Genomic DNA, 22,926 nt, shown 5'->3' on the forward strand with positions numbered 1-22,926 from the left:
GATCAAATTGAAAGACCAAAAGCATCTGCCAAAATGGGTTTGGAGGTTTCCAATTTGTAATCTGCAGTTTGTTATAATTACATTTTTATTATAATAAACTTCTTGCATAGATTTGCATCAAGCACAAATGCAAGAATCCCTTTAAACTTTGCAGTAAGGCAAAGGAAAGGCAAGACAACTAAATTTCACTGGATATTCCATATTGGAATTTCTATAGCAAAAGTATAATCACTTTCTGAACTTCCATGATGGATTGATAATTTGGAGGAATCAATGCCAGCTGCTAAACCAGTTACTTTAAAAAAAAAAGGAATTGAAGAAAGTGAATTTCAGGGTTTGGAATAATACGCTTGAATATTCTTAAAGAATATTAAATTAGCATGTTTGAGCTTAAGCAGAAGTTAACAAAATGTTTCATGTACTTTTTTCTTTTTCTTCAAAAAGCAAAATGAAACAAATGCCGAATAGTGATATGATTCAATAGTGGGGTTATAGTATCATACATAAAATGAACCACTGGGGGAGTCAACCATCATAAGTTTTTCAATCAAGTTTCTTAAGTCACTTTTTCCTGGTTCCTGGTTGTGGGCCTATCTCAGACCTTTGAATGAGGCTGGAATGATTCTAATTAAAAAATTGTGGCCAAATACCATGTAAGCTCAAACTAATCTTGAATCCAAGTCTGAATCTGGCTCTTTTGACTCTTCAAGACAAATTCCAGATTCCTTGGTGTTTACTTGGTGTCACTCTTAAGATATGCTGGTTGTATTCATTCCAGTGAGGACTTGTTCAGGCCAAAGTGTTTTTTAAACATTGTGCCAATTAGTGTCCTGCTTAGCAGTTCATGTATTTTATATTTGGGAATCACTCCTCCCACCTGTATCATCTCTTTGCCTACCCCTACCCCTTCAAATTGGAATAGGTGATCCAGAACAATTCCTATCCCAATTCATAGTTCAAAGAAATAGGCAAGGTGTTCATCAAATGCTTTTATTTCAAGGACCAATACTTTCCCCATGTCCTCCTTTCAGGAGAAAAGTGATTCAGGCAAATCCCTATATCTAGCTGCCTTTTGCCTTCATGCTCGCTATCATATCATGCACCTTCTTATTCAGGGCTCCTCCATGGACCCCCTTTTTGCCCATGAGAAAGATAAGAGCTTTGGAAGATTTCCCAATGCAGATGGACCTACTGTCACCACCTTTGGTTCTGGTGTCCATGACAGCATCTTTCTCTACTAGCAAGTTGTCACGGATTACACTGCACTTTTTTCCAGCAATGGTGATCCCAGTTTGTAGGAAAGATTTTCTATCCTGCCCAGTGATCAGCCCAACTTCCTGAGGAGAAATGGCTGCCAACAGACCTCCTGGTTTAGATGCCCATACAGACTTATTGTCAGAATGTCCAACAATTGCTACATCTTCAATATTCTTGTCTTTCAGGACTGTGTTGATGTAAGCTTTCCAGTCTCCCATGCTGCTTCAGCTCTTGTGGCTTCTTTAACAAGCACTTCTCTTTTGGGTCTCAGGATGTGGGATATTTTTTCCCTGATTAATCCTAAAAACAAAATCTAGATGTATTTTAAAAAATCCACCTGCTTTCCCCAGGATATCCCAGCCATGCGCCTGTAATTTCAAGTGATGTCATTAAACCTTCCAAAACATCATTTTGGGGCAACAAAATTACTTCCATATTTTTCCTCATAATCAAGTTTTAATTTCTCAAAAACCTCAAATGGGTTGATTTCCCCCCTTTTAAAAAATCAACAGCAAGACGGTCCCCCCAAAGAAAATTTTGCCCCTGCTTACTATAAAAATGTAGTCCTTGAAGAATTCCTTTTTTAAAAAGTACAGCATCCCACCCACTCTTAAAAAACATCTCTGTATCCGCAAAGTTATATATACTGTCTTCATCAATCCAGATTGCAAGACAATTTACAGGAATGCAATAGAATTACCCCAAACTGTTTCCTCCACAATTTCCAATAAGGCATAAAATAGCAAGCACAAAGTTAAAATTCAAGCCATTAAAACACTCCATCAGCAATGCCTATAGATAAAAACAGGTGAAAGAGCTGTATTACTATAACAGTGATAATGATGGAGTTAAATTAGAAACATTTTGGATCAAATCCACACTCAACTATGATATGTGCAGCTTAGGTTGTCTTGCAGGCTTATAAAACTTGAACAGATGCAAAAGTTGATTCCTAAAAGAAAGATGAAATGTAGATATCATAAATCAGGGCTCCATTCCATTTTTTATGTTTCCCAGAGCCCATTTGGTAACCAGTACAACAGCAGAAAGTATGCTGCTCATATTTTTATTTAGTATTGTCATATTTAAGCCAACATCATATTTAATATGTCTTGAACACAGCTGGGAAGTTACCAAAATAAAATTATTTCTGTATAGAAATAGTTGGTGAATCAGCATAGGTACTAACAGTATTTTCTATGTCACAACCACCACCAGTTGGAGCCCTAAAAATAACTATAAGAGAAAGTCAATTCCGATTCAAAGCTGTGGATCTTTTCATCTGGGGATTGTCTCCCCAAACAAAGGAAAAACTTACTTGCAATACTTCCAGAGGGAACATTAGCTTGAGGAGTTCCACCAGTTTGGATGAAAGGACTTGAAAAAGATGCTTCTCGGAAAGCAGAAACCTCAAATTCCAGCTCAGGAGTCTGGGCTCATGGAGAGCTGGAAATAATCTTCTGGGCACTTGAAATCTCAGGTGTCAAAAAGACAAGCAGAGATCACACCCACATAGCCAGCCAAAGGCACTCTGAGCTCACAAGGCAATTATTGTTGTATTTATGCTTCAATTGTTGCTAAGGCCCCCTTTGTGATGTCAGAAGTATCTTCCCTACTGCAGGCAACCCTTTATGACCTCATATCACCAAGGAAAGCAGACGCCTTCTTCCTTCTTTGCAGCTGTCTTGAAAGGAACAAAAATATTTCTTTTTTGCTTTTCATTTTCCCGGGATGCATACAGAACTGTAAGGATGTAGAAACAGGCTTCAGGATTTCAAATGACTGTCTCAAATCTTGGATGTAATCCTCACAGCCCTTCATAAAATTATTACTGGACTGTAATTTTTAATGTAGTAGAATAGCTAAGTCATTCAACAAATAGAAATAATCCTACTTATTGAATATACCTGCATTTTACATTTACTGATTTTTAATTAGGCAGATTTTGAAATACTTTAATGGAAGCTAATCAAAACTTAATTATACAACAAATATCATCAATAGTGGAAGTTAGGTTATATTTGTTAAAGACTGTAGCTAAACGAGGCAGTTAATTTTCTTAGGTTATTTAAAATCATGCTGCAATTATGCAAAGTAACATTATGCAACATGAAATTATTCCTATGAATATATATTTTGAAATAAATCCTATCGAAATAAACTGGCTTTAAATATATACTAATCCAAGGATAAATTCCATTAATTGTAAAACAAATAAACAAACATCATTTGTGTGCACTTGATAAAGGCTCTTGATGACCAAAATAAAATAAAATAATAAAATAAAATGACATTCAGGAAGGAGGGAAAGCACACACACACACACATTCATACATAGAGACACAAACACACACCTACATATATATGGTACTTAAAATTGTGTGAATCCTGTGGCACTTACCCCCGACGAGAATAGCAAGAATGTTTAAGAATAAATCTGAAAAATGTTGGAAATGTCATCAGATACCGGGTTCATATTACCATATGTGGTAGACATGTGCAGAAGCAAAAAGATATTGGACTAAAATCCATACATGGTTGGAAAAAAATGACAAAAAAACATACAGACTTTAAACCAGAGATAGTTTTATTGGGATCTTACTGGAAACATACAGTAAGGAATTGAAACATTAGATTGTAAATGTATTAACAGCAGCTAGAATTGTATTTGCTAAAAATTGGAAAAATGAGAAAACCAATGCAGAAGGAAGTTATTAAAAAATAATTGAATCTGCCGAAATGAGTAAATTGACATTCAAAATTAGAGAACAAGAAGATGAACAATTTTATAAGATATAGGATTTATTTTATCAATGGTTAAACAAAAAAATATGGTAATGAATATGTTAGAAAATTTTACAATACAATGATAATAGAATTATACAGAACATAATATAAAAATGTACTACTATTGGATGGACTTAGGATGATGTAATGAATTGTTATAATATAAATTAACTTAAAATTTTGAATACTGTGCTGTTCCAGCCAGTCTATGGGAGTTGGATAGTTACGTAGGAATTGTGAGTTGTCCCCTTAAGGGAATGCATCATGCGAAACGTAGTTGAAGGTATCCTGGGAAATGTAGTTCATGTCACGTGGCTACGTCTGCAATCCTGATTGGTCACTAAATTGACCCTCGAGGGGTCGAGGGAGGTTTCCTCCATTCTTGCCTGCACTCATGGACTGATAACAGCTTTCTTTCTATCGCTACGTGATGGGTTAGGAAAATAACCATTTTTAACCTGCAATGCTGATATACAAAGGATTGGTCATTATAGAAGAGCTTCGTCACAAATGTGAGTTATGAAGATACCTGATGTACCAATAAATGTACTTTGTTATGGATGTTTTGTGGAATTATCTATCTGCATCTGCACGGCCACAAATCCACCTCTGTGCATGAAACAGGACAGAAAAGTAAAAAAAATGGTTATTTTCCTAACCCATCACGTAGCGATAGAAAGAAAGCTGTCATCAGTCCATGAGTGCAGGCAAGAATGGAGGAAACCTCCCTCAACTCCTCGAGGGTCAATTTAGTGGCCAATCAGGATTACAGATGTGGCCACGTGGCATGAACTGGCTGGGACACAGCACAAATATATAAATATGAACATTTGGAATATCATATAAAATGATGGAATAATAGTTTAGTCAAATAAATGATTAGCAATGGTAATAATGTATACATATATAATAGATTGATAATATGAGAACTTATACAAACTGTGAGGACTATGGAGAGGATGCACAAGATTTCTAACCCGACACACTGTATGTGGATAACTGGAAAATGGTTTTATGTTTTGTTTGTGTATGTTTGTCTAAAAATAAAAATTCTTTTTTAAAAAAATTGTGTGAATTCTTTGAAATTTTCAATGTTTTTGCATAAATATGAGCTCAACTATGATGATGCAAGTCCTAAAATTGGATAAAAAGAACCTAATTGAGCAAATGAATGATACTTGATCATTTATTCATTGAGAAAAATATTCCCACACTACCTGTTTGTGGCAAAAGGGTGAATAACTCCTTCATAAATGTCACTGAGCTTCCACAATCTATAAGATCATGTCCCGGAGTTGGCTTGTGCAGCTTCATTGTCCAGAGATTAGAATTAAATTCTGGCTGGAATCCTGTTTTATTTGCACATGCCCAATAAACATTGTGTCTCCTTGCACTTGCTTGTAACTCACAGGAAAACACAGTTTGAGAAGCCCTGCTTTAGAATTTAATCTGGTTCATTTTGCCTTCCAGTTAAATGTTAATCTTGTAAATTGATTAACATAAAAAGGAGAAAGAGAAGAAATGGAGAGTTTTGTGCTAACCTGTACTGCTGCAGAAATAATATTAAGCAACGCAGCATTGTTGTTCCTTATTACAATACCATCATTTGTGCATGTTTCTTGCAATCAGTTGTTGAGAAAGAATGAATTCTGGGTGTAAGAGGAGTGGTATGTTGGCATACCACCAATATGAGCCACAAAAGACATTAACAATTCAGAAAGCCAGCTTTTTCTTCCCGCCTGTCCAGTATGCTTTAGAGTTTTAGACCAGTTGTGGAGAAAATACCTAGATTAATGTCATATATAGCATTGTGTTTACAGGAGAAAATGCTGACCTGGACTCTGATCTAAGTTGCTTTTACGCTACTTTTGAGATTGTGCACACTGCACGAACATATCTGATTACCGACCTGAAGGCAGCTAGCAGGAGGATCAAAACCAACCCGTCAAATTTTCATGCAGAATAAAGGGACTGTGAAGGTCATTTCCCTTCACTGAACTCATTAGAAATTCAGCCGTCCATTTGCATTCAACTGTTTTCATTTTAAATTCTAGTGCACAATATTGTGTTTAACGTGGTCCTAGCCTGCCTTCTATTAAACGACAGGCGTTCTGAGGTTGGCTTTAGGTGCCACATGCCTTAAAATCCCAGATGTGCTCAGGGCCCGGCCAGCCAAGGAGCAACAAAGCCTTTCCCGTTGAAGAGACCCAGCCGTTAAGTTAACCCAGCCTCTCTGCCTGCCCTATAGGCTTCTTCAGCCGACCTCCAGCCCCGCTCTCGGGCCTCGGGAGTGTGGAAGAGACGAATAGCTCCGCCTGTCCCAAACGAGCGCCTCTCCAAATCTCCCCCCCCGCCCGCTACGGCGCTTTTTTTTTTTTTTTACTTTTTTTTACAGCGTCGCCATGACGGGCTCCCGTTCGTTTTCGCTAACGAAGTTCGGGCTGAGCCCGCTCTCCGCCTCAGCCTCTCTGGCTGTGCTGGTTACGCTGGGAATGGCCGCGGCTTGGTACTGGCGAAGGAGGGACCGCCGAAGGCCGCTGCGGTTGAAGCAGGTGGGCACGGTGTCCGGGCTTTTCATCTACCCGATCAAGTCTTGCAGGGGCGTAGCCGTGCAGCAGGCCGAAGTAACGAAGTTGGGGCTCCGGGACGGAGATCTGCGCGACAGGTAGGGGTGCGGGGTCAGGGTGGGGATGGGGCACGAGGTAAATATGCCAAGAGCTGTCCAAGTCTGCCGTTTTGACTGGGAAAGGAGCAGCTCTTACTGCCTAATGCAGCATTGTTTCCAGCAGGTTCCTGGCATTGGTGTAGCTGCTCTGAATTTCGGATCACGTTTTCAGAACTGGCTGCATTAGGCAACACGTGAAGTCGCAACCCCTGGTTTAAAAACCTCGGAGGCTGAATTTTTAGTCAGGCATTAATCCAAACCATCACGTTTGAAGTGACCCACATATTTTTCTCCTTTTCTTGGTGTGTGTTTGTGCATCAGTTATTGGTTCTTCCAGGCAGGGCTTTGATTTGTTGGGATAAAATTGGCAATTTTAGACAAGCCTCTTTTCTTGGTGACCTCTCTGTATTTTCCTGCCCCTTGTTGTATTTCTTTGTTGTATTTACCAGGTAAACAAAAACCAATTAAAATGAATCTTCAAACTTTGTATACTGTGATTTCCTAAAATGGTACATGAATTTTTGCAACACCGCCAAACCACCACCACCACCACTCCTGTGCAAATCAAACCAATGATTTCAATGGGGATATGGTTGCTAAGCAAGAAAAAAATGAGATGATTGCATTTTAAGATTGAAGTTTACTATAATGTTTGTGACACTAATCCAAGTTATTACTTTATTTTGGCAAGGCTGAAGCGGATTTGCATAGGTAAAGTGAGAACATGTTTTGACAGCACTTCCAGCTTGTGTGCACAAGCACCGCTACTTGAAAATAAACCCTCACCGGAGGCCATTATGACTGATTGTTTGAAATGCCTTTCAATTGTTTTAAAAGTGGTTTGGAAGAACTTAAAAAATATGTAATAATATAAATACTTGAGAAGTGTGTAAGTGGAAACTAGTTATGTTTAGATATCTCTAAATTATATGTGGCTGAGACATAGTGATCATATCATAAAAACTTTAGATGAAAGAACATTGAATCAGAATTAAAACAGTATTAGAATAATAGATTTACTGTTTCAGTGAATGCTCCTATACTTCAAATTATGAGTGACTTTAAGGGAATTATCCTCAGTTATGTGATGGGAATCTTATGCATAGCTTGCTGTAGACTAATGAATTGTAGAATTTTTGCAGAAAGCAAGGGGTTGGATTTAATACTTAAATGCCCCCTTTTTATGATTCAATTTTGTGTTTTTTATTCTGATAGGGTGAATAAGGATACTCCATAATATACCTTACTGATTTGATAAGGATTAAATTAGGATAGTTCAAGAGCTTCAAACACTGCAGATGCCTATGCATGTATAGATACAGATTTTTTTAAAAATAACATGTAAATGCACATACAAAAATCAAAATTACTTCTGGAAAGTTGCATTCAAATTTCTTTTCCCTTTTTGATATTAAGCCTCTTGCAATTAACAAAGCAAAGATAATAGAAAAATATGGGATGTCTTCTAGAAATTCGACCAAGTTTATTGTTTACAATCCAAACAAGGATAACAATCTAATTTCTTGAATGCTTAATTGCAATGCCAGTTTCTTATGTTTGTCCAAGATTTTCTTTCCCCTTTTCTTACTTACTCAGACGCAAATGCTCTGCTAGATGGATTTTCTTCTTTTTAATTTAGCTTCAATGCATTTCCTGGCCAACAGATACTCTCTGGATAGCTTCCAAAAGACCTAGTTAAGAGCCTTTTTTCATTTGCTTCTCCCTCAGAACTGTAGAACATGGCTGAAAAGCAACCCATAAGTCATGAGCGGGAAGAACCAGAAGACCCCACTAGGCTGCTAGTGCCAGTCCTTTCTTAAGAAATGTGCTCTATTCTCACCTATCTAATATGTCTCTGGTGGGAAGCAATTGCATTTACACTGTTTTTTTACAGAGTCCAGAATAATTTAAAGTTACCTGAGTCCTTAAAGTAGAACTTTTTCTTTCATTCATTGGAAATAGAATGGAAATTAATGAAAGGCAATGCTAAATTACTAGTCTAGTGTTCACATTTTAGCATAAGTTACCTTTTGAAAGGTTGGATTGATTTTCAGCATTTAGAATATTTTGATATGTTTTTAACTTAGATGTTGGCTTGTGATAAAGGAAGATGGACACATGGTGACTGCTCGACAAGAGCCTCGACTAGTATTGGTCTCTATCACCAATCAAAATGGCTATTTGACCCTGAGTGCTCCAGAAATGAAGGACTGTCATATTCCAGTCAAATTGTCAACAAAAAATCCAATACGGGATTGCAGGTACTTTTTCTTTTATGTTTTTTCAATTTCTCAAGCAACAGGGAAAAAGTGACTTATACCGGTAGTTAGAAAAAGTACAAAATTAAAAGTCTGCGGTTTTGCTCCGCATTTGGAAGGCTGCCCACTGGGTGGTCGAATGCATCAAGAAAGACACTAACGCAAGTTCTATCTTGGGTGAGCTGCCCCGATCAGGGTTTGGGGAACTCCTTTTTTGGGAACACACAAAGGGGTGAGTTTATCCAATCATTATGTTACATGCGTAGGAATGTTAGTGGATGCATCGCATCTTCCAATAACCATGCCATGGTAAATTTAAACTAGCAAACCAAACTGCATTTCAGTTAACTGCCCTTGTGACGTGTTTTATGGTCTTGTTCCTGGTGTCTGTTTTCAGCCTACGTGAGACCTAGCATGCACCGAACCATTGAGGTTGCTCACGTGAGGCTTGGCACACAATGGATTTGGCCCATTACAGCATCTCCTCTGTTTTAGTTTTATATGGAGGAATTTCTTCTGGATCTTCATCACTACCCATGCAAAAACTTGTGCGAGCGCACGCATCAGGGTCTTCTGAGGGCATGACTTTGTACAGAGGTTCTTTTTCCCAGAGGGCATTAACCTGTGCAATGGCACGCTTTTCAGCTAATAAAGACAGACTATTGGAGATGGTACGAACAAATATTGGTAATACACATGGAAGAATAACGCATCCTGCAGCAATCATACCTATGAGAGCTACTATGGCTTGTAATCTTGGTAGTTTAGGGAACCAAGAACTAAAAATATTCTTAAAATCAATACCTTGCCATACTTGATTAGGATTGTAGGTTAATTGTCGCATCTCAGTTGTTAATTGTGCTACTACTTTGCCAACTTTGTCAATTTGAAGACAACAGTTCGTAAGATTGAACCTACCACATACCCCTCCTTCTTTGGCTAGTATGTAGTCTAAAGCTAAACGATTTTGGTAGACAGCTGTGCGTAATTTGTCTGTAGCAGTTGCTAGAGTGTTTAGAGCCTTGTCTATACGTTGTCCTGCTAAATCTAAAACAGCTTGTAAACGCATAATTCTATTAATCATGTATATGGGGTTCTGTACCCCAGGAGCCATCTTGGGCCCAACTAGCAATGCTGAAGGTGCAGACGATTCTTTCTGAGGTCCAGGTGTCCCCTTCATATTCTGATTGACAGGGGAAACCTGCAAAGGTATTATCGGTGTCTCTTTTCTTGTGGGATAATGTATCATACACAGGGATGCCCAGTTCTTGCTTGATGGAGATCGGTAGGAGGAAAAAGGAAGGTCTTATCCACCCCAATACACATGACCCTTGCCAATCTGCTGGAAGGGACGGATAGGCTAGGTTACCACAAATCCAATACATGTTATTTGGAGCTGTCCAAATTTGAGAGGATGTTGTGTCATAGAGATAAGGTAGGAGGGAAGTGTTGAATTTGGCAGGTGTGGTGGTAGCATTGTCAGGTGCTGTCCAAGTCTGGTAGGAGTTATCCCATGTACCTAAGCAAAGGAGGTGTCCTACTGGAGTGGATCCATTTCGGAAAAACAGTTTCTACCAATTAAGTTAGTGGTAATTGTCCAGATAAGTGGATCGGAAGCTATTCTAGCTGTTATGTTTCCTACAGAAGACATGTTATTAAACAGAGATGGCGAGGCTTCTAAGGCTTGCCATGGCCATTGTTCTCCTGTGGTGGTTCCCCACAGACAAAACAATTGGTTACTGCAAGTTGTTTTGCAATTTTTTCTGCCATATCCATGAACAAGTTTTTGCAATAATGCTGGTATCAGGGCTTTTTCTAATTTCCTTAAATTATTATATACTGACCAGCCTAATGATGTTTCCTCGCCTTCATAAATTATTTCAGTTTTTATGGTAATGTAAGTATTTGGGTCTATTCCTGTGCCATCAATCCCTATACCATAAGTTTCCAAGGCAGGGTGTTGCCTGGAGATAGTGATTTCTACCTTATTGTCTGTGGTAGACCCTGATATTCGTTTGAAATGTGACAGATGATTGCAACCTGAGTACCCTCCCGGTATAATCACAGACACAAGACCAACCCGAGCACTCAACGGAACCTCCACAAGGGGTCCAGTGGTTGGGGTTCCCCATGACCCAGTTAATGGGTGTATGACACAAGTATTTATGATTGTGGGCGTACGTTGATTTCAGTCATCCGACCCACATGAATGTCCCCCTGGTTTAGAACAAGCAACACAAACATCAAAGATTAAAACAATTGGGTTAGTACCGTCCTTGAGCACGGTGGTGTGTTTAGGTAATAAAGTTTTCCTTCCCCTTCAGGATCGGATCTGCCAGAGGTTTTTGGAAGTCCTGCCCATAAGGTGACGTTGAGACGTACAGCTGCCTTGGGATCATAGCAAATGGTTTTTGAGTTCATCTTGCATAGATGGTACATGGTCCCATTGTTTTGGCAAGTTTTTCCCGTAGGAAGGCACTTCTGCGGTTGTTGGGTATGGTAGATGAGAGTTATTTGAGTGGATCCTGCCTGCGTGGTTTTGGTCAGGCAGGGGTGCAACCATCTGATGCGCTGGCAGAGTTCTGCGATCTCTTAATTCGATGTAGAAAGGGGTGGCCTGAGCATAAATGTCAGGCTGACTTGCGAATGTCTGTGATAATGACGAGATGAGCGGGGTCTAAGGACTGTCCAGGATTCATAAATGTTGCTTATGGAATCATAGAGCCGTCGACCGGAGCAATAATAGGTGGTGGCAGTGGGGCGAAGTATGAGGAGTGTAGTTCGAGGGGGATGTTCAAAAGTGTTGATCTGGAAGGAAGCATTGCTGGAGATGTGGGGCCACGGCTTAGGGAGCGTTGACCATCTGAGGTAAGGGGAAAGATGTCCCCAGATGCAGTGCAGGTCAGCAGGAGGGAGTACCTGGCGTGAAGTATGTTACTCGAGATGGAATGGAGACCTTGGAGGCATGTGCAGCAAGAAAGAGGAAGAGGGTTGGCAAGGCAACGAGACGAATCATGTTGATATGTCTGCAGGTGGTGACTTTTCTACTTTGGGGTGGTATGGTCTGATGTGCCGTCCAGGAACCCACAGGACACGATCTGGAAGCTGGATAGCTGCGTAGCCACGACCCCAGGTGAGGAGAGCAGCAGGACCCTTCCAAGTAGGGTCTGGCAATTGGCGGTAGTATACCTGTGGTTTGGGAGAATCAGGGGAGGGGGAGGAAAAATGCCGTCCGCTGCTGTCATAGCAGGGGTGCCAGAGAGGTTGAGGAAGTTGAGGGTATAAAGACAGAGATTAAGAGTGTCTTGCATCGCCGGGAGGCCAGGGGTTCTTTTCCCTTTGATCAAATGTCGTTCTAATGCTGTTTTTAGCATTAAGTTAGCCCTCTCTAGTGTATGCAGTATCTGTTTTTATTTCATTTGGGCGTCCCAACGATGCAAAAGTGCGAATGCAATGATTGATGACATGTTTGGAGGCTTCTCCTCTTTGCGGAGTTGCCATTATGAACCCTGAATAAGTATCAATTGTAACATGCAGATACTTCCAGGGGGCAAATGAAGGAAATTGAGTAACATCCATTTGCCATATTTCGCAGGCTTTCAACCCGCGGGGATTTACCCCTAAGGGAATGGAATGGGCTTGTTGACTACAGGTGGGGCATTGCTGCCTAATGGCTGAGGCTTCAGCCATCGTGAGGTTGAAATGTTTCATGAGAGCTTTGGTGTTTTGATGGAAATAAGAATGACTCTCCCAAGGAGTCAATGTGTGTGATGTCATGATGCCTGCAGCTGCTTGATCCGCCACATCATTGCCTTCCTGGAGGATTCCTGGGAAGGGTTGGTGGCTACGAATGTGTGCTACAAAGAAAGGATGTTGACGCTGTGCAACAAGGTGTTGTAATGTAACAAAAAGAGAGAGGAGGTTTTTATCAATTGCAGGAGAGAGGTAAGAGTCATGGATAGTAGAGACTATTTGAGTAACATATAGGCTGTCTAAGATCAAGTTGATGGGTTCGTTAAAATTCTGGAAGACTAATATGGTTGCAGCAAGTTCAGCCCTTTGTGGTGATGTTTGCACAGGGGTGGTTTTAGTGTGCCACACCCCATTCCTTTGCCAAGCACATGCTCCTCTTTCCCTACTGCCATCAGCAAAAATAGTCAAGGCGTTGACCAAAGGCCTTTTGCTGATGGGAGAGGAGAAAGAGATGGGTATTGTCCGAATGATTTGAAAACGTGGATCAGCGGGCGGGTGGCAGGAAACTAGTCCAGGCCAGTCAGCTAAAGCAAACTGGATTTCTTGGGAGTTCTGGAATAGAGGTTCCCATATTTGCAGTGAAAAAGGGATGAAAAGTGTGGAGACATCTATTCCCATAAGTAATTTTGCACGACTCCTACCTTTTATGATCAATTGAGCCAATTGAGCTGATTTGGAAGTGATGGAGCATCGTGGCGTATGGGAAAGATGGATCCACTCTATGATGTGGAGTTTTTGGTCCTTTTGAGTTACTGCTGCGGTCATAAGCCTCGGGGTGGCCAAAATGACCATATCTAAAGGAGTATTGGCAGCAGCTCTGTCTACCCATATTTTTCGGATATTCTCTTCTATGAGAGTTATTGCTTGAAGTTGAGGTTGCTGCAAGGATATTATGTCAGCAGGCTTTTTCCCCAGGTAAGGGCTTCAAACAATGGAGAGAGAATATCAGTGGTTAAAGACAGGAAAGGTCTGGCCCAATTTATGGTACCCAGATATTGCTGAAGTTGAACCAAGGTGGGTTGAGAAGGTAGAGACAAAGAGGGAAGTGAAGGATAGGCAGTAGCAGAAAGCATTTTATAGCCCAGATATGCGTATGGAGTTAGTACTCCGGTGAAATCAATCTGTGTTCTCTGGAAAGGCCAGCCCACTAGGGGTTGCCCTCCCATTTCTTTTTCCTTGCTGCTTTCTTGTTTACTTTCAAACATATAGTCCGGAGGGAAGCCCCCCGCAGATAGAGGCTATAGAATCCTCTTGCAATCCTCATTTGCATTTTCAACAGCCAGTTTTAACAGAAGCTTCTTCATTAGAGATTTGCCTATGAATGGCTTTCTGAAGCTTCTCTACGAACTCGGCATCAAAGGGACAGAGAGAGACTTCCTCTAGAGTAAGAGAGCCTTCTCTGCGTCCCTGCACCATGGCTTGTGCGAATGCTCCCATGGGTGTTTGATCCTCCGCTGAATTTAAGTTAGGAGAACTCATGGGTTCAGGAGCAGTGGGGGGAGTTTTTAATGGGAAAGCGTCCTTTGTCTTGGTTTCAGCTGCATAGGGAGGAGGAGGATCCCCAGGGGGCTTTAGTCAGCGCTGAGCCATGGATTGTTAAGCATTCCATGACTGTCCTCCACGTGGTCAGAATTTTTGGTGGAGCCCTGGGGTTATCATGAAAATAATCACCCAAACGTTGCCATGTGGAGACTTTCAAGGACCCTTTATCCGGATAAGCCGGATATTGTATGTAAATGTAAGTCAAAAGGGTGATAAGGTCCTTTTTAGTTGGAATCAGGAGCATTTTGCCCTGACTCCCAAAAATACGAATTGAACTCTTCGTTAATTCTTCCAATTCCTGCAAATGTGCCATCTGCCCTTTGGAGAATTTTCCGCCCATACTCACCTGAAAGGAGGATGTCTTCTTTGATGAAGATTCCTGGGGAGGGATCCGTGACACGAGACGGCTTCCCTGAGTTGCAACTGGCTCGCCCGGCCGGGTGAGATAGGCAGTCGAAGAGAGACGCACCCGTTCCTTTTAGTGGATCACGTCGGGGTCACCAATTGCGGTTTTGCTCCGCATTTGGAAGGCTGCCCACTGGGTGGTCGAATGCATCAAGAAAGACACTAACGCAAGTTCTATCTTGGGTGAGCTGCCCCGATCAGGGTTTGGGGAACTCCTTTTATTGGGAACACACAAAGGGGGTGAGTTTATCCAATCATTATGTTACATGCGTAGGAATGTTAGTGGATGCATCGCATCTTCCAATAACCATGCCATGGTAAATTTAAACTAGCAAACCAAACTGCATTTCAGTTAACTGCCCTTGTGACGTGTTTTATGGTCTTGTTCCTGGTGTCTGTTTTCAGCCTACGTGAGACCTAGCATGCACCGGAACCATTGAGGTTGCTCACGTGAGGCTTGGCACACAATGGATTTGGCCCATTACAGCAAAAGTCTTCACAGTTCTGCATTTCTAAACCAGTCTAGTATCCCCATGATTGCTTCTAGAAAATGCTTAAAGAGATGCTAGTTACACATATCTGGTACCTCAATTGTTTGACCCTTACATTAGTCTTGGGCTAACTGACTTCAATAAACCAGTTTAGGATCTGTGTCCCTCATGGAGATGCTAACAACTACATTGATTCAAAAGTCAACATAAGCCAAGCCGGAGCCAAGCCACACTAAAAGCCTCCAATACAGGAAACACAATGTTGCCAGCCAATCAAGACAAAAAAAGCCACAAAACAGACAGAAGATATTAGAAACACCAATCAAGCAGAACACAGCAAACTCCAAGACCAATAAACACAGACCAAGACTCCCAACCAATCAGGATGAAGAAAAAACCATTCTGGCACAGCAGTAGGCTAGCCCCAAATTTAAAATTGAAACGGCTGTGAAAGTCTGACTCACAGATGAACACAATACAGAAGCCTGATGATGGCAGATGAGATTCTGCCGAAAAGAAAATCAACATAGACTAACACAGGGCATCAAATCTTTTAATCAAACTTAACTCCTGTATTTTTGTCCATTCATAACTTTCTCCACATAATATTCCTATTGCTATAGTGCCTGAGTGAATGTAATTTATCACTGGAGGGGCAGGTCACATTATTGCTCCTGCATTTAGTTTTTTACATTTCAGAACCAAGATGGATGAACTTCCATCTATCAGCAGAACTGCTGTAGATTTTCTGGCAGTATCTTCCTTTTTCACTCCAACAACAGTTTATCATATTCAACTTATATTTGAATCTTATAAGGATGTAGTTTCTGCCCCCTTCTCCATGCCCTTCTCCTCATTCATATATACATGCATCAATCATACTAGTAAGAAACATAATTTACTTTACTTAAAGATTGTTCAGAGAATGTTTCTGGTGAGGCATGAGAACCAATGTTTGTGAGGGAATTATGGCTCAAATAAGTAGCTGCAAATGAGGTCTGGACTGCCAAAACTTTATCTGGAAGAAACAAATTTGGAGATTGCCCATATGTACTTCAGACAGTTGTTTTTTGTGAGTAGACAATAGAAACCATCATTTTTGCAACAGACTGCAGTTGCTGGAATTGTTGGCTCCATCATGCTTTGAGCCTTAAATGCAGCCTTTCAGGACTCAAGATTCTACAATTTTACCTTTTTCATTGCTCCTTTAAGATTTAAAAACCCTGGAAATCACAAGCTACTAGTTGCTGTGTGGAATTCTCTTCAATCCATTTAAAAAGAAACAGCATCACATTTTTTCAGCTTTGTAAGATCTTTATTTTTCATAATTTGTTTTAAATACAGCAGTGAGGTGATTTCAGGAATTGTTTCTATAAAACTTTTATAAATACTTTGTGAAATCAAGTTAGACTTTGAAGTTAATTAGTAAGAGCTCCTGCGTGGGAAAATCTGTCTTGTTTACACATGATTTGCACAACAATTGATAGTAGAACACAAGATGGCTACTTTAAAGAAAATATTTGGTTCATGGATTGTGAAGTGCTTGGACTTTTTCACTCTTTACTGGAGCCAAAAGTTACAGCAAGATGGACAAAATCCTTCTGGAGATAAACTGAAATGATTTCTAAGGTGGATTTAACAATTACAGTTTAAAGAAATAGAAATACTGGTTTTTTAAATGCTACCCTTTTAAACTGGAATATAAGAGATTTACTGGAGTTATTTCATGAAATTACTAATGGACTTGAAAGATGGTAAGAACTTTGAGAGAAGAGGGAAAGTTATTTAAAGAAAATGGAATTTTATTTATGGAACTTAAGTTTATTTTTGGGGGAAGAAGGAAAATACATAAACTTTGCTAGCATTTTCCCACCCCCTCTGGAACCTTTCTGAGTCTTCTGGAGGAGAGGGGAAAATGCTGATGGATGCCAGTATTTGAATTAACATTTCCTCTTCCTTCCAAGGATTTTCTGAGCCTTCTGGAGGAGAGGAGAAAACATTGGTCTTCACTTGAGTTTTCATCAGGTTTCAGATATGTTCCTCGAGTGCGAGGGAGAATTACTGTACTGCCTTTCTGGGGAAACTAGCAGAGGAAATGTAAAGGGCAATTCCTTGATCACAGTAATAAATGAATTAACAAGTGGAATAAATAGATTCCCAATCACTCAAAATGCAGTCATATAAGGGTGGCGGGACTGTTCTGAGACCATCATGCCTATGAATGTTAAATGAAAATTGTTCAATTCTGTCAGCACAGTTCAAAAGAGACAAGAGATAAATTGAAGTAAGTTCAGAGAAAGGCCAACAAAATGGCGAAGAATCTGAGAAGTAAGTTCTTTGAGGATTAGTCTTCAAATACCTGAAAGTTTGACAAATATTTGAAAGTTAGAAGAGAGAGAGTAGACTTATATCTGCTGTTCCAGAATCAATAAATTAAAACAACCAGGATGAGAACCAGTGGGTTAAAACTATAAGGAAAGGAGGCTTCGATTAGACATTAGGAGGAACTTTCTGACTATATGAACTGCCAGCCAATGGAAAGAAGAGTGGCTACTCTTGTTAGAGGTCTTCTAATAGAAACTGGGTGGTCATTTTCAGAGAATCTCTAGTGAATCCTGCACTGAGCGGGCAGTTGGACTAATTTACATTTATGGTCACTTTCAACCCTGTGATTCTATTAAATGTAATGGTAGTTCTAGAAGAGATCTTATTAATGCTGTTCACAATTCTTTTAGGCTATTTGGCTTTGATGTTCAAGGCAGAGATTGTGGTGAAGATGCCGCTCAATGGATTACAGCCTACCTAAAGTCAGAACCATACCGCTTGGTTTGCTTTGAACCAAATATGGTTCCAAGGAATTCAAAAGATTTAATGGAACCTTTCCGTCCCACTGATAAGGTGAGCTTTGTGCTTTCAATGGTCAGTGGTACGTGTTACAGTATAAGTGGATCTGTTTTTCAACCGATATTCTCTTTTATTATGTACTCAAAAACATTTTGAGAGTATTTAACGGTGTATTTATTAGGCATATTCATTTATTTATGGACATGCAAACACAGCTAATCTCCAAACTCTATACAGAATTGGACGTACAGTAGTTAGTATTTGGTGAAAGATCACCAGACAGAACCAGGGCAATAGGGAGGACTGCAAAGTCAAAAACATCCTGTAAGAAGATGATACTAGACTATTTGCATAATGCTGCCAAGAAAAAGGCAATTGAGTTTCACTTAAAGATGTCATTTTTTTTCTTCTGCATAGGAATGGTGATTGATACTAAAAGACAAATATAGTGGAATAAATGTTTTTTTAAAGTACCACTGTGTGGGAGATCCCTTTGCAAGGAGAGCAGCCTTCGTAATCAGTTTCCAAGTAGTGGCTGGGTGGGTTCTTTGTTGTAAAACCTGAATATATTTGATTATCATGTGACCAATCTACTTTTTCTTCAGCAAATGGCTGTGATCAGATATTTTAACACATCATTTAATGAGGCTACCAGATATCACAAATAGTCCTTGGTTAGCCATGGCAATTGGGATTGGAATTACCATTGCTAAACCACAATGTGATATGACTATGCTGCTAAGTGATGGGAGTTCTGATTGTCCTTAAGCAAGGACCTCACATGACAGCGACATCTGACTTTCTGCTGCCTTCCCCATTTGATTTAGCTTATGGGAAGCTGTCAGGGAACAGTGGAAATTAGAATCATGTGACCATAGCTCACTGCGACATAATGTTGAGCCACATGCCTGGATCATAGTTCCTGCAGTAGCAGGAACTCCAAGGACTTACCTTAACTATCATTTGTTCAAAGCTATCATAACCTTGAATGATTGTTGAACAAGTGCTTGTTAAACAAGGACGCCCCCTCCCCCTACAGACAGTTATTTCAGGGCTGCTTCTTTTTGTGGTACAGACTATCTCTTTGTATTTTGTGTAAACGTTTTGACATTGTTCGTTTATGGAATGTACTTCTCCAGATTGCCTATTCTGACTGTAGCCCTATCATGCTCCTCTCTGAAGCTTCTTTGGAAGAGCTTAATTCCAGACTGGAGAAGAAAGTTCAAATACGTAACTTCAGGCCAAGCATTTTGGTCACTGGTTGTGGTCCTAATGAGGAGGTAAGGTAGGGCGTAACTTTTTAGTTTACATATAGAATAATTTTGCATGTAACTGTTTAATAAAACATTTTTAAACTTGTACTTCTCACATGAGTCAGCCAGGAAGTTGGCTGGACGTTTAGAAAATGCAGGTGTCAAGCCTGAAATTGTCATAAGTTAGCCATTTTAGTTTGTCTTAGTGTATATTCTTTTTCTTATTTTCCCTGTGGTAGTCATGGGGGGGAGAAGTTGTGGGCTTGACACATTCCTAAGGTGGGAGGAGTGGAGATAAAGAGAGGTGTTTGGGTTAGGTGATCTCCTTTCCTGTAGGAAATGAGCTGTAGCCTGCCCCCCTCCCCCTCAGGTGGAGATTTATGACATCAAGCAACGTTGAATTACTTCTATTGGAGAATGTGACTTTGGGGGGTTGTTTCTAAATTCTAATATTATGGGGTAATTCCGGGTTGGGCCAGATCCGGAATTACCATGGACTTTGCCAATTTGATGTTTTCCTAAATAAAAGAAATCTTTTTGAAGATGCACTTTGTTATTTTTCTCTTAACATGGATTTCATTACTTGGAAACCTGACAGCAGGCACTAAATTGGGGAAAAGTTTATACTATTGCCAGTTGTCTTTGCAGTGAAAGGAAGCTTTTCTTTCTTTAATATATTCCTAAATTTATTGAAGGGATGAGGTTATCTACTGTGGGTAAAAATAATAAAGCTAACCTTGCTGAATAGAATATTTTTTAAATCATTTTCTTCAACAAAAATTTCTTATGTCAATTATTTCCCCTGGCAAGTGGAAATAATCAATCTGCTCTTTATTTGATCACAATGGATTTCTAGGTTCAAGGTGAAATCATACCTGCATATCAGTATTAAAACATAAAATGCACAATGTAGCCATGCAGTAAGATGCCTAATTTACTTATACTGAATAATAAACGCCTAAAAAATACATGAAGCATCCCTTTTTTGGGAGAAAACCAAAGAACTTGTGAGGAAAGCTAGAGTTCCAGGTTTCTAAAGCCTTAGATTAGGTTAAAGGTTAGTTTTTGTATTCATTCAAAAAATAATATTGTCATCTTAATATGTAGCAAAAAGGAATATTTGGAGAAATTACCACAGCATTAATGGTGAGATTCCTACATCAACCAGGCATATTCATCATACTGTGTTTTCTTTCACTTATGTATAGACAAATATATAATTTCAAAGTCTGCTTCTTTGCTGGCAGACTTGTAGAAGTCTTCTGATCCGGCATGGCTTTTTTCTTGGTTCCTCTATTTTCCCAAGGTCCTTCATCAAAAATCCACCTCTGGAAAGTTAGGACAACAGTCCCCAAGCTTTCTGGCTTGGCAGCCTGGCAGGGGAGGGGGAGAGAGGATGGTTCTGTGTGAATGGCAGGCACTCAGTGCGAGCACAAATGGAGCTTTACACGTAAGCCCAAGCGCCTGCCACTTGCGCAAGTGGAGCTGCACACGTGTACTCACCCATCGCTTGCGCAGCGCAGTTTCAAACAGGCCACCGCCCAGTAGTGGGCCACAGCCCAGGGGTTAGGGAACCCTGGGTTAGGAGACTTCCTGAGAATCGGGGACCTGGTGCAGAGGATTGAAAAAGGTAGGAACTGTCCCCATACTTTCTGCAGGTATGTTCCAAATGAAATTGCCTCAAATTGGTAAGCAAACACCATTTACGAAACAGAATTTCAGGTTGTGTAAGTAGCAAAGCTTGACTAATGTTTTGCAGATAGAAGTGTAAGTAGTTATAATGTACAGTACAAATATTAAGTTACTATCAGGTGTATCACTTTATTTTCAGACTATATATAAAATTCTATAACATTGAATAGTTAAAACTCAAAAGAGGGAACATAATCTGACTTTCATCTATGAAATACATCACTTAGAAGTATTATTTATTGGTCTCTTTTATAACATTTACATTCATGTCAGAAAGCTCATGATGCAAAATTCATATGAGCAAGTTGAATTGCCTTGGATTATATAAGAAATAAAATACTCAAACCATTATATTTTTGTAGGACACCTGGAATGATATTATTATTGGAAGTGCACAAATGAGAGGGGCAGTGGCCTGTCCCAGGTATGCCTTTTTTGTTATTGTATTTCATGGCTGGAAATAATTTAAGGCTGTTGTTACCTCATTCCTCTTTTTTCATTGTAGGTGTATTGTTACAACAGTTGATCCAGATACCGGCATCATAGACAGAAAAGAACCTCTTAATACTTTGAAAAGGTAATAAAATATTTTGGCATCTTCAGTACAATTAATGAAAGCCAGTTTGGTGTAGTTTAGGTATTAGGCTAGAAACTGGGAGGCTGTGAATTCTAGTCCCATCTTAGCCCCAAAGCAGTTAGGTGATCTTGGTCCAGTTACACACTTTCAGCCCTAGAATGGAGGCAATGGCAAACCAATTCCAAAAAATGTTGCCGCCCCTGCGGGAATTTCTCCAGGCAGTTGCCAGGAACTAAGACTGATTTGAAGGCGTGCGTGCACGCACACACACATATGCACACAAAATGTGCATGATTGTGGTTTTTTTCAAATGTCTTTGCATGTTTGGGAGGGCTAAAATGTTATTGAGAACAGCCTTCCACAAACTGGTACCCTCCAAATGAGAGGAGATCGCAGCTTCCTGGCTGGCAGTTATATTCCCAGTATGCCTGGAGGAAGCAGGTTGGATAAACTGGAACAAATGCAATAGCAAAATTTCCTTGTTTTGTGAATTTTTACTACCCCAGAGTCCATTAATAAAATTAGGCATTTCATGAATGAAGGCGAATATACGTGTCCCAGGATAGGTAGTGCATCTTCAGTGTTTCAGTTGTCTTACTTAGTTTCCCTCTTTAATATTCTTAATCTTAATAATTGAAATAAATATTATTCAATTTAAAGAAATGGAAATATGATTTCAAGTACAGTGCAAGTTTTAAGGATGTATGTTATACTGAAGTCCCACTGAATTCAGTTTAACAATAGTCCAAACAATTATGTTTATGTTTCAGCTTTAATTTTAAGCTTTCAAAATAGTTGTTACTATGTGATTGTGGAATTTTGTAACAATTTGGAATTTCAGGCATGTAGGAAACTTATGTTTGTTAGTTTGTTATAATAAAATGTTATCTGATTAACTATTTTGTGAGTAATTCATTATGACCGTATTATTTTTTCTAATAGTTACCGCTTGTGTGAGCCTTCTGAAAAGCATATATACAAATCAAGCCCTTTGTTTGGATGGTACTTTGGAGTTGATAAAACAGGAACACTTAAGGTTGGAGATCATGTCTACAAGATAATGTGGTGATAGAAATTTCCAAATGGAAATGCATTCTTGACATCTTTTCAATATATTTTTTGAAGCTGTTATCTTTCTAATGAAAATTTTCTATCTTTCATCTAGTAATACTTTCTGTAACATTTTAAATGCAGTTGTATTGGTGATAAATAAATGATTTACTGCTTTCTAGAATTGAGTCAAAAACATATGTTCTAGTTCAACTCTTTATAGTAATTAATACATAATGATTATGGAAAGCTTATGAGAGGTAAAACAAAGTATGAGCCATCAATGTGATGTGCTGCAAAGAAGAGAAATGCAATTTTAGACTACATCAAGCTGACATATAATTTCCAAATC

The 22,926-nt window shown here is 39.5% G+C and overlaps 2 protein-coding genes across 2 annotated transcripts; one reads left to right on the forward strand and one right to left on the reverse strand.

Annotated features, from left to right (window-relative positions):
- Positions 1-1,060: 1,060 nt before the first annotated feature.
- PFN3 (profilin 3) lies at positions 1,061-2,996 on the reverse strand. Its single transcript, XM_026682500.2, has 2 exons — positions 2,576-2,996; positions 1,061-1,557 (listed from the first exon to the last, which is right to left on the reverse strand). The coding sequence occupies exon 2, from the start codon at positions 1,473-1,475 to the stop codon at positions 1,062-1,064; it is 414 nt and encodes a 137-aa protein (XP_026538285.1). The 5' UTR covers positions 1,476-1,557; positions 2,576-2,996; the 3' UTR covers position 1,061.
- A 3,331-nt stretch (positions 2,997-6,327) lies between these two features.
- On the forward strand, positions 6,328-22,758 carry MTARC2 (mitochondrial amidoxime reducing component 2). The gene is made up of 7 exons (XM_026682476.2): positions 6,328-6,709; positions 8,797-8,970; positions 17,894-18,056; positions 19,142-19,282; positions 21,310-21,371; positions 21,453-21,524; positions 22,467-22,758. The coding sequence occupies exons 1-7, from the start codon at positions 6,447-6,449 to the stop codon at positions 22,591-22,593; spliced, it is 1,002 nt and encodes a 333-aa protein (XP_026538261.1). The 5' UTR covers positions 6,328-6,446; the 3' UTR covers positions 22,594-22,758.
- The last annotated feature ends 168 nt before the right edge of the window (positions 22,759-22,926 follow it).

Source organism: Notechis scutatus, chromosome 1 (assembly GCF_049901735.1).
Source record: "Notechis scutatus isolate UNSWTSFEM ecotype Mainland chromosome 1, rNotScu1.2, whole genome shotgun sequence".
Lineage (NCBI taxonomy): Eukaryota > Metazoa > Chordata > Lepidosauria > Squamata > Elapidae > Notechis > Notechis scutatus.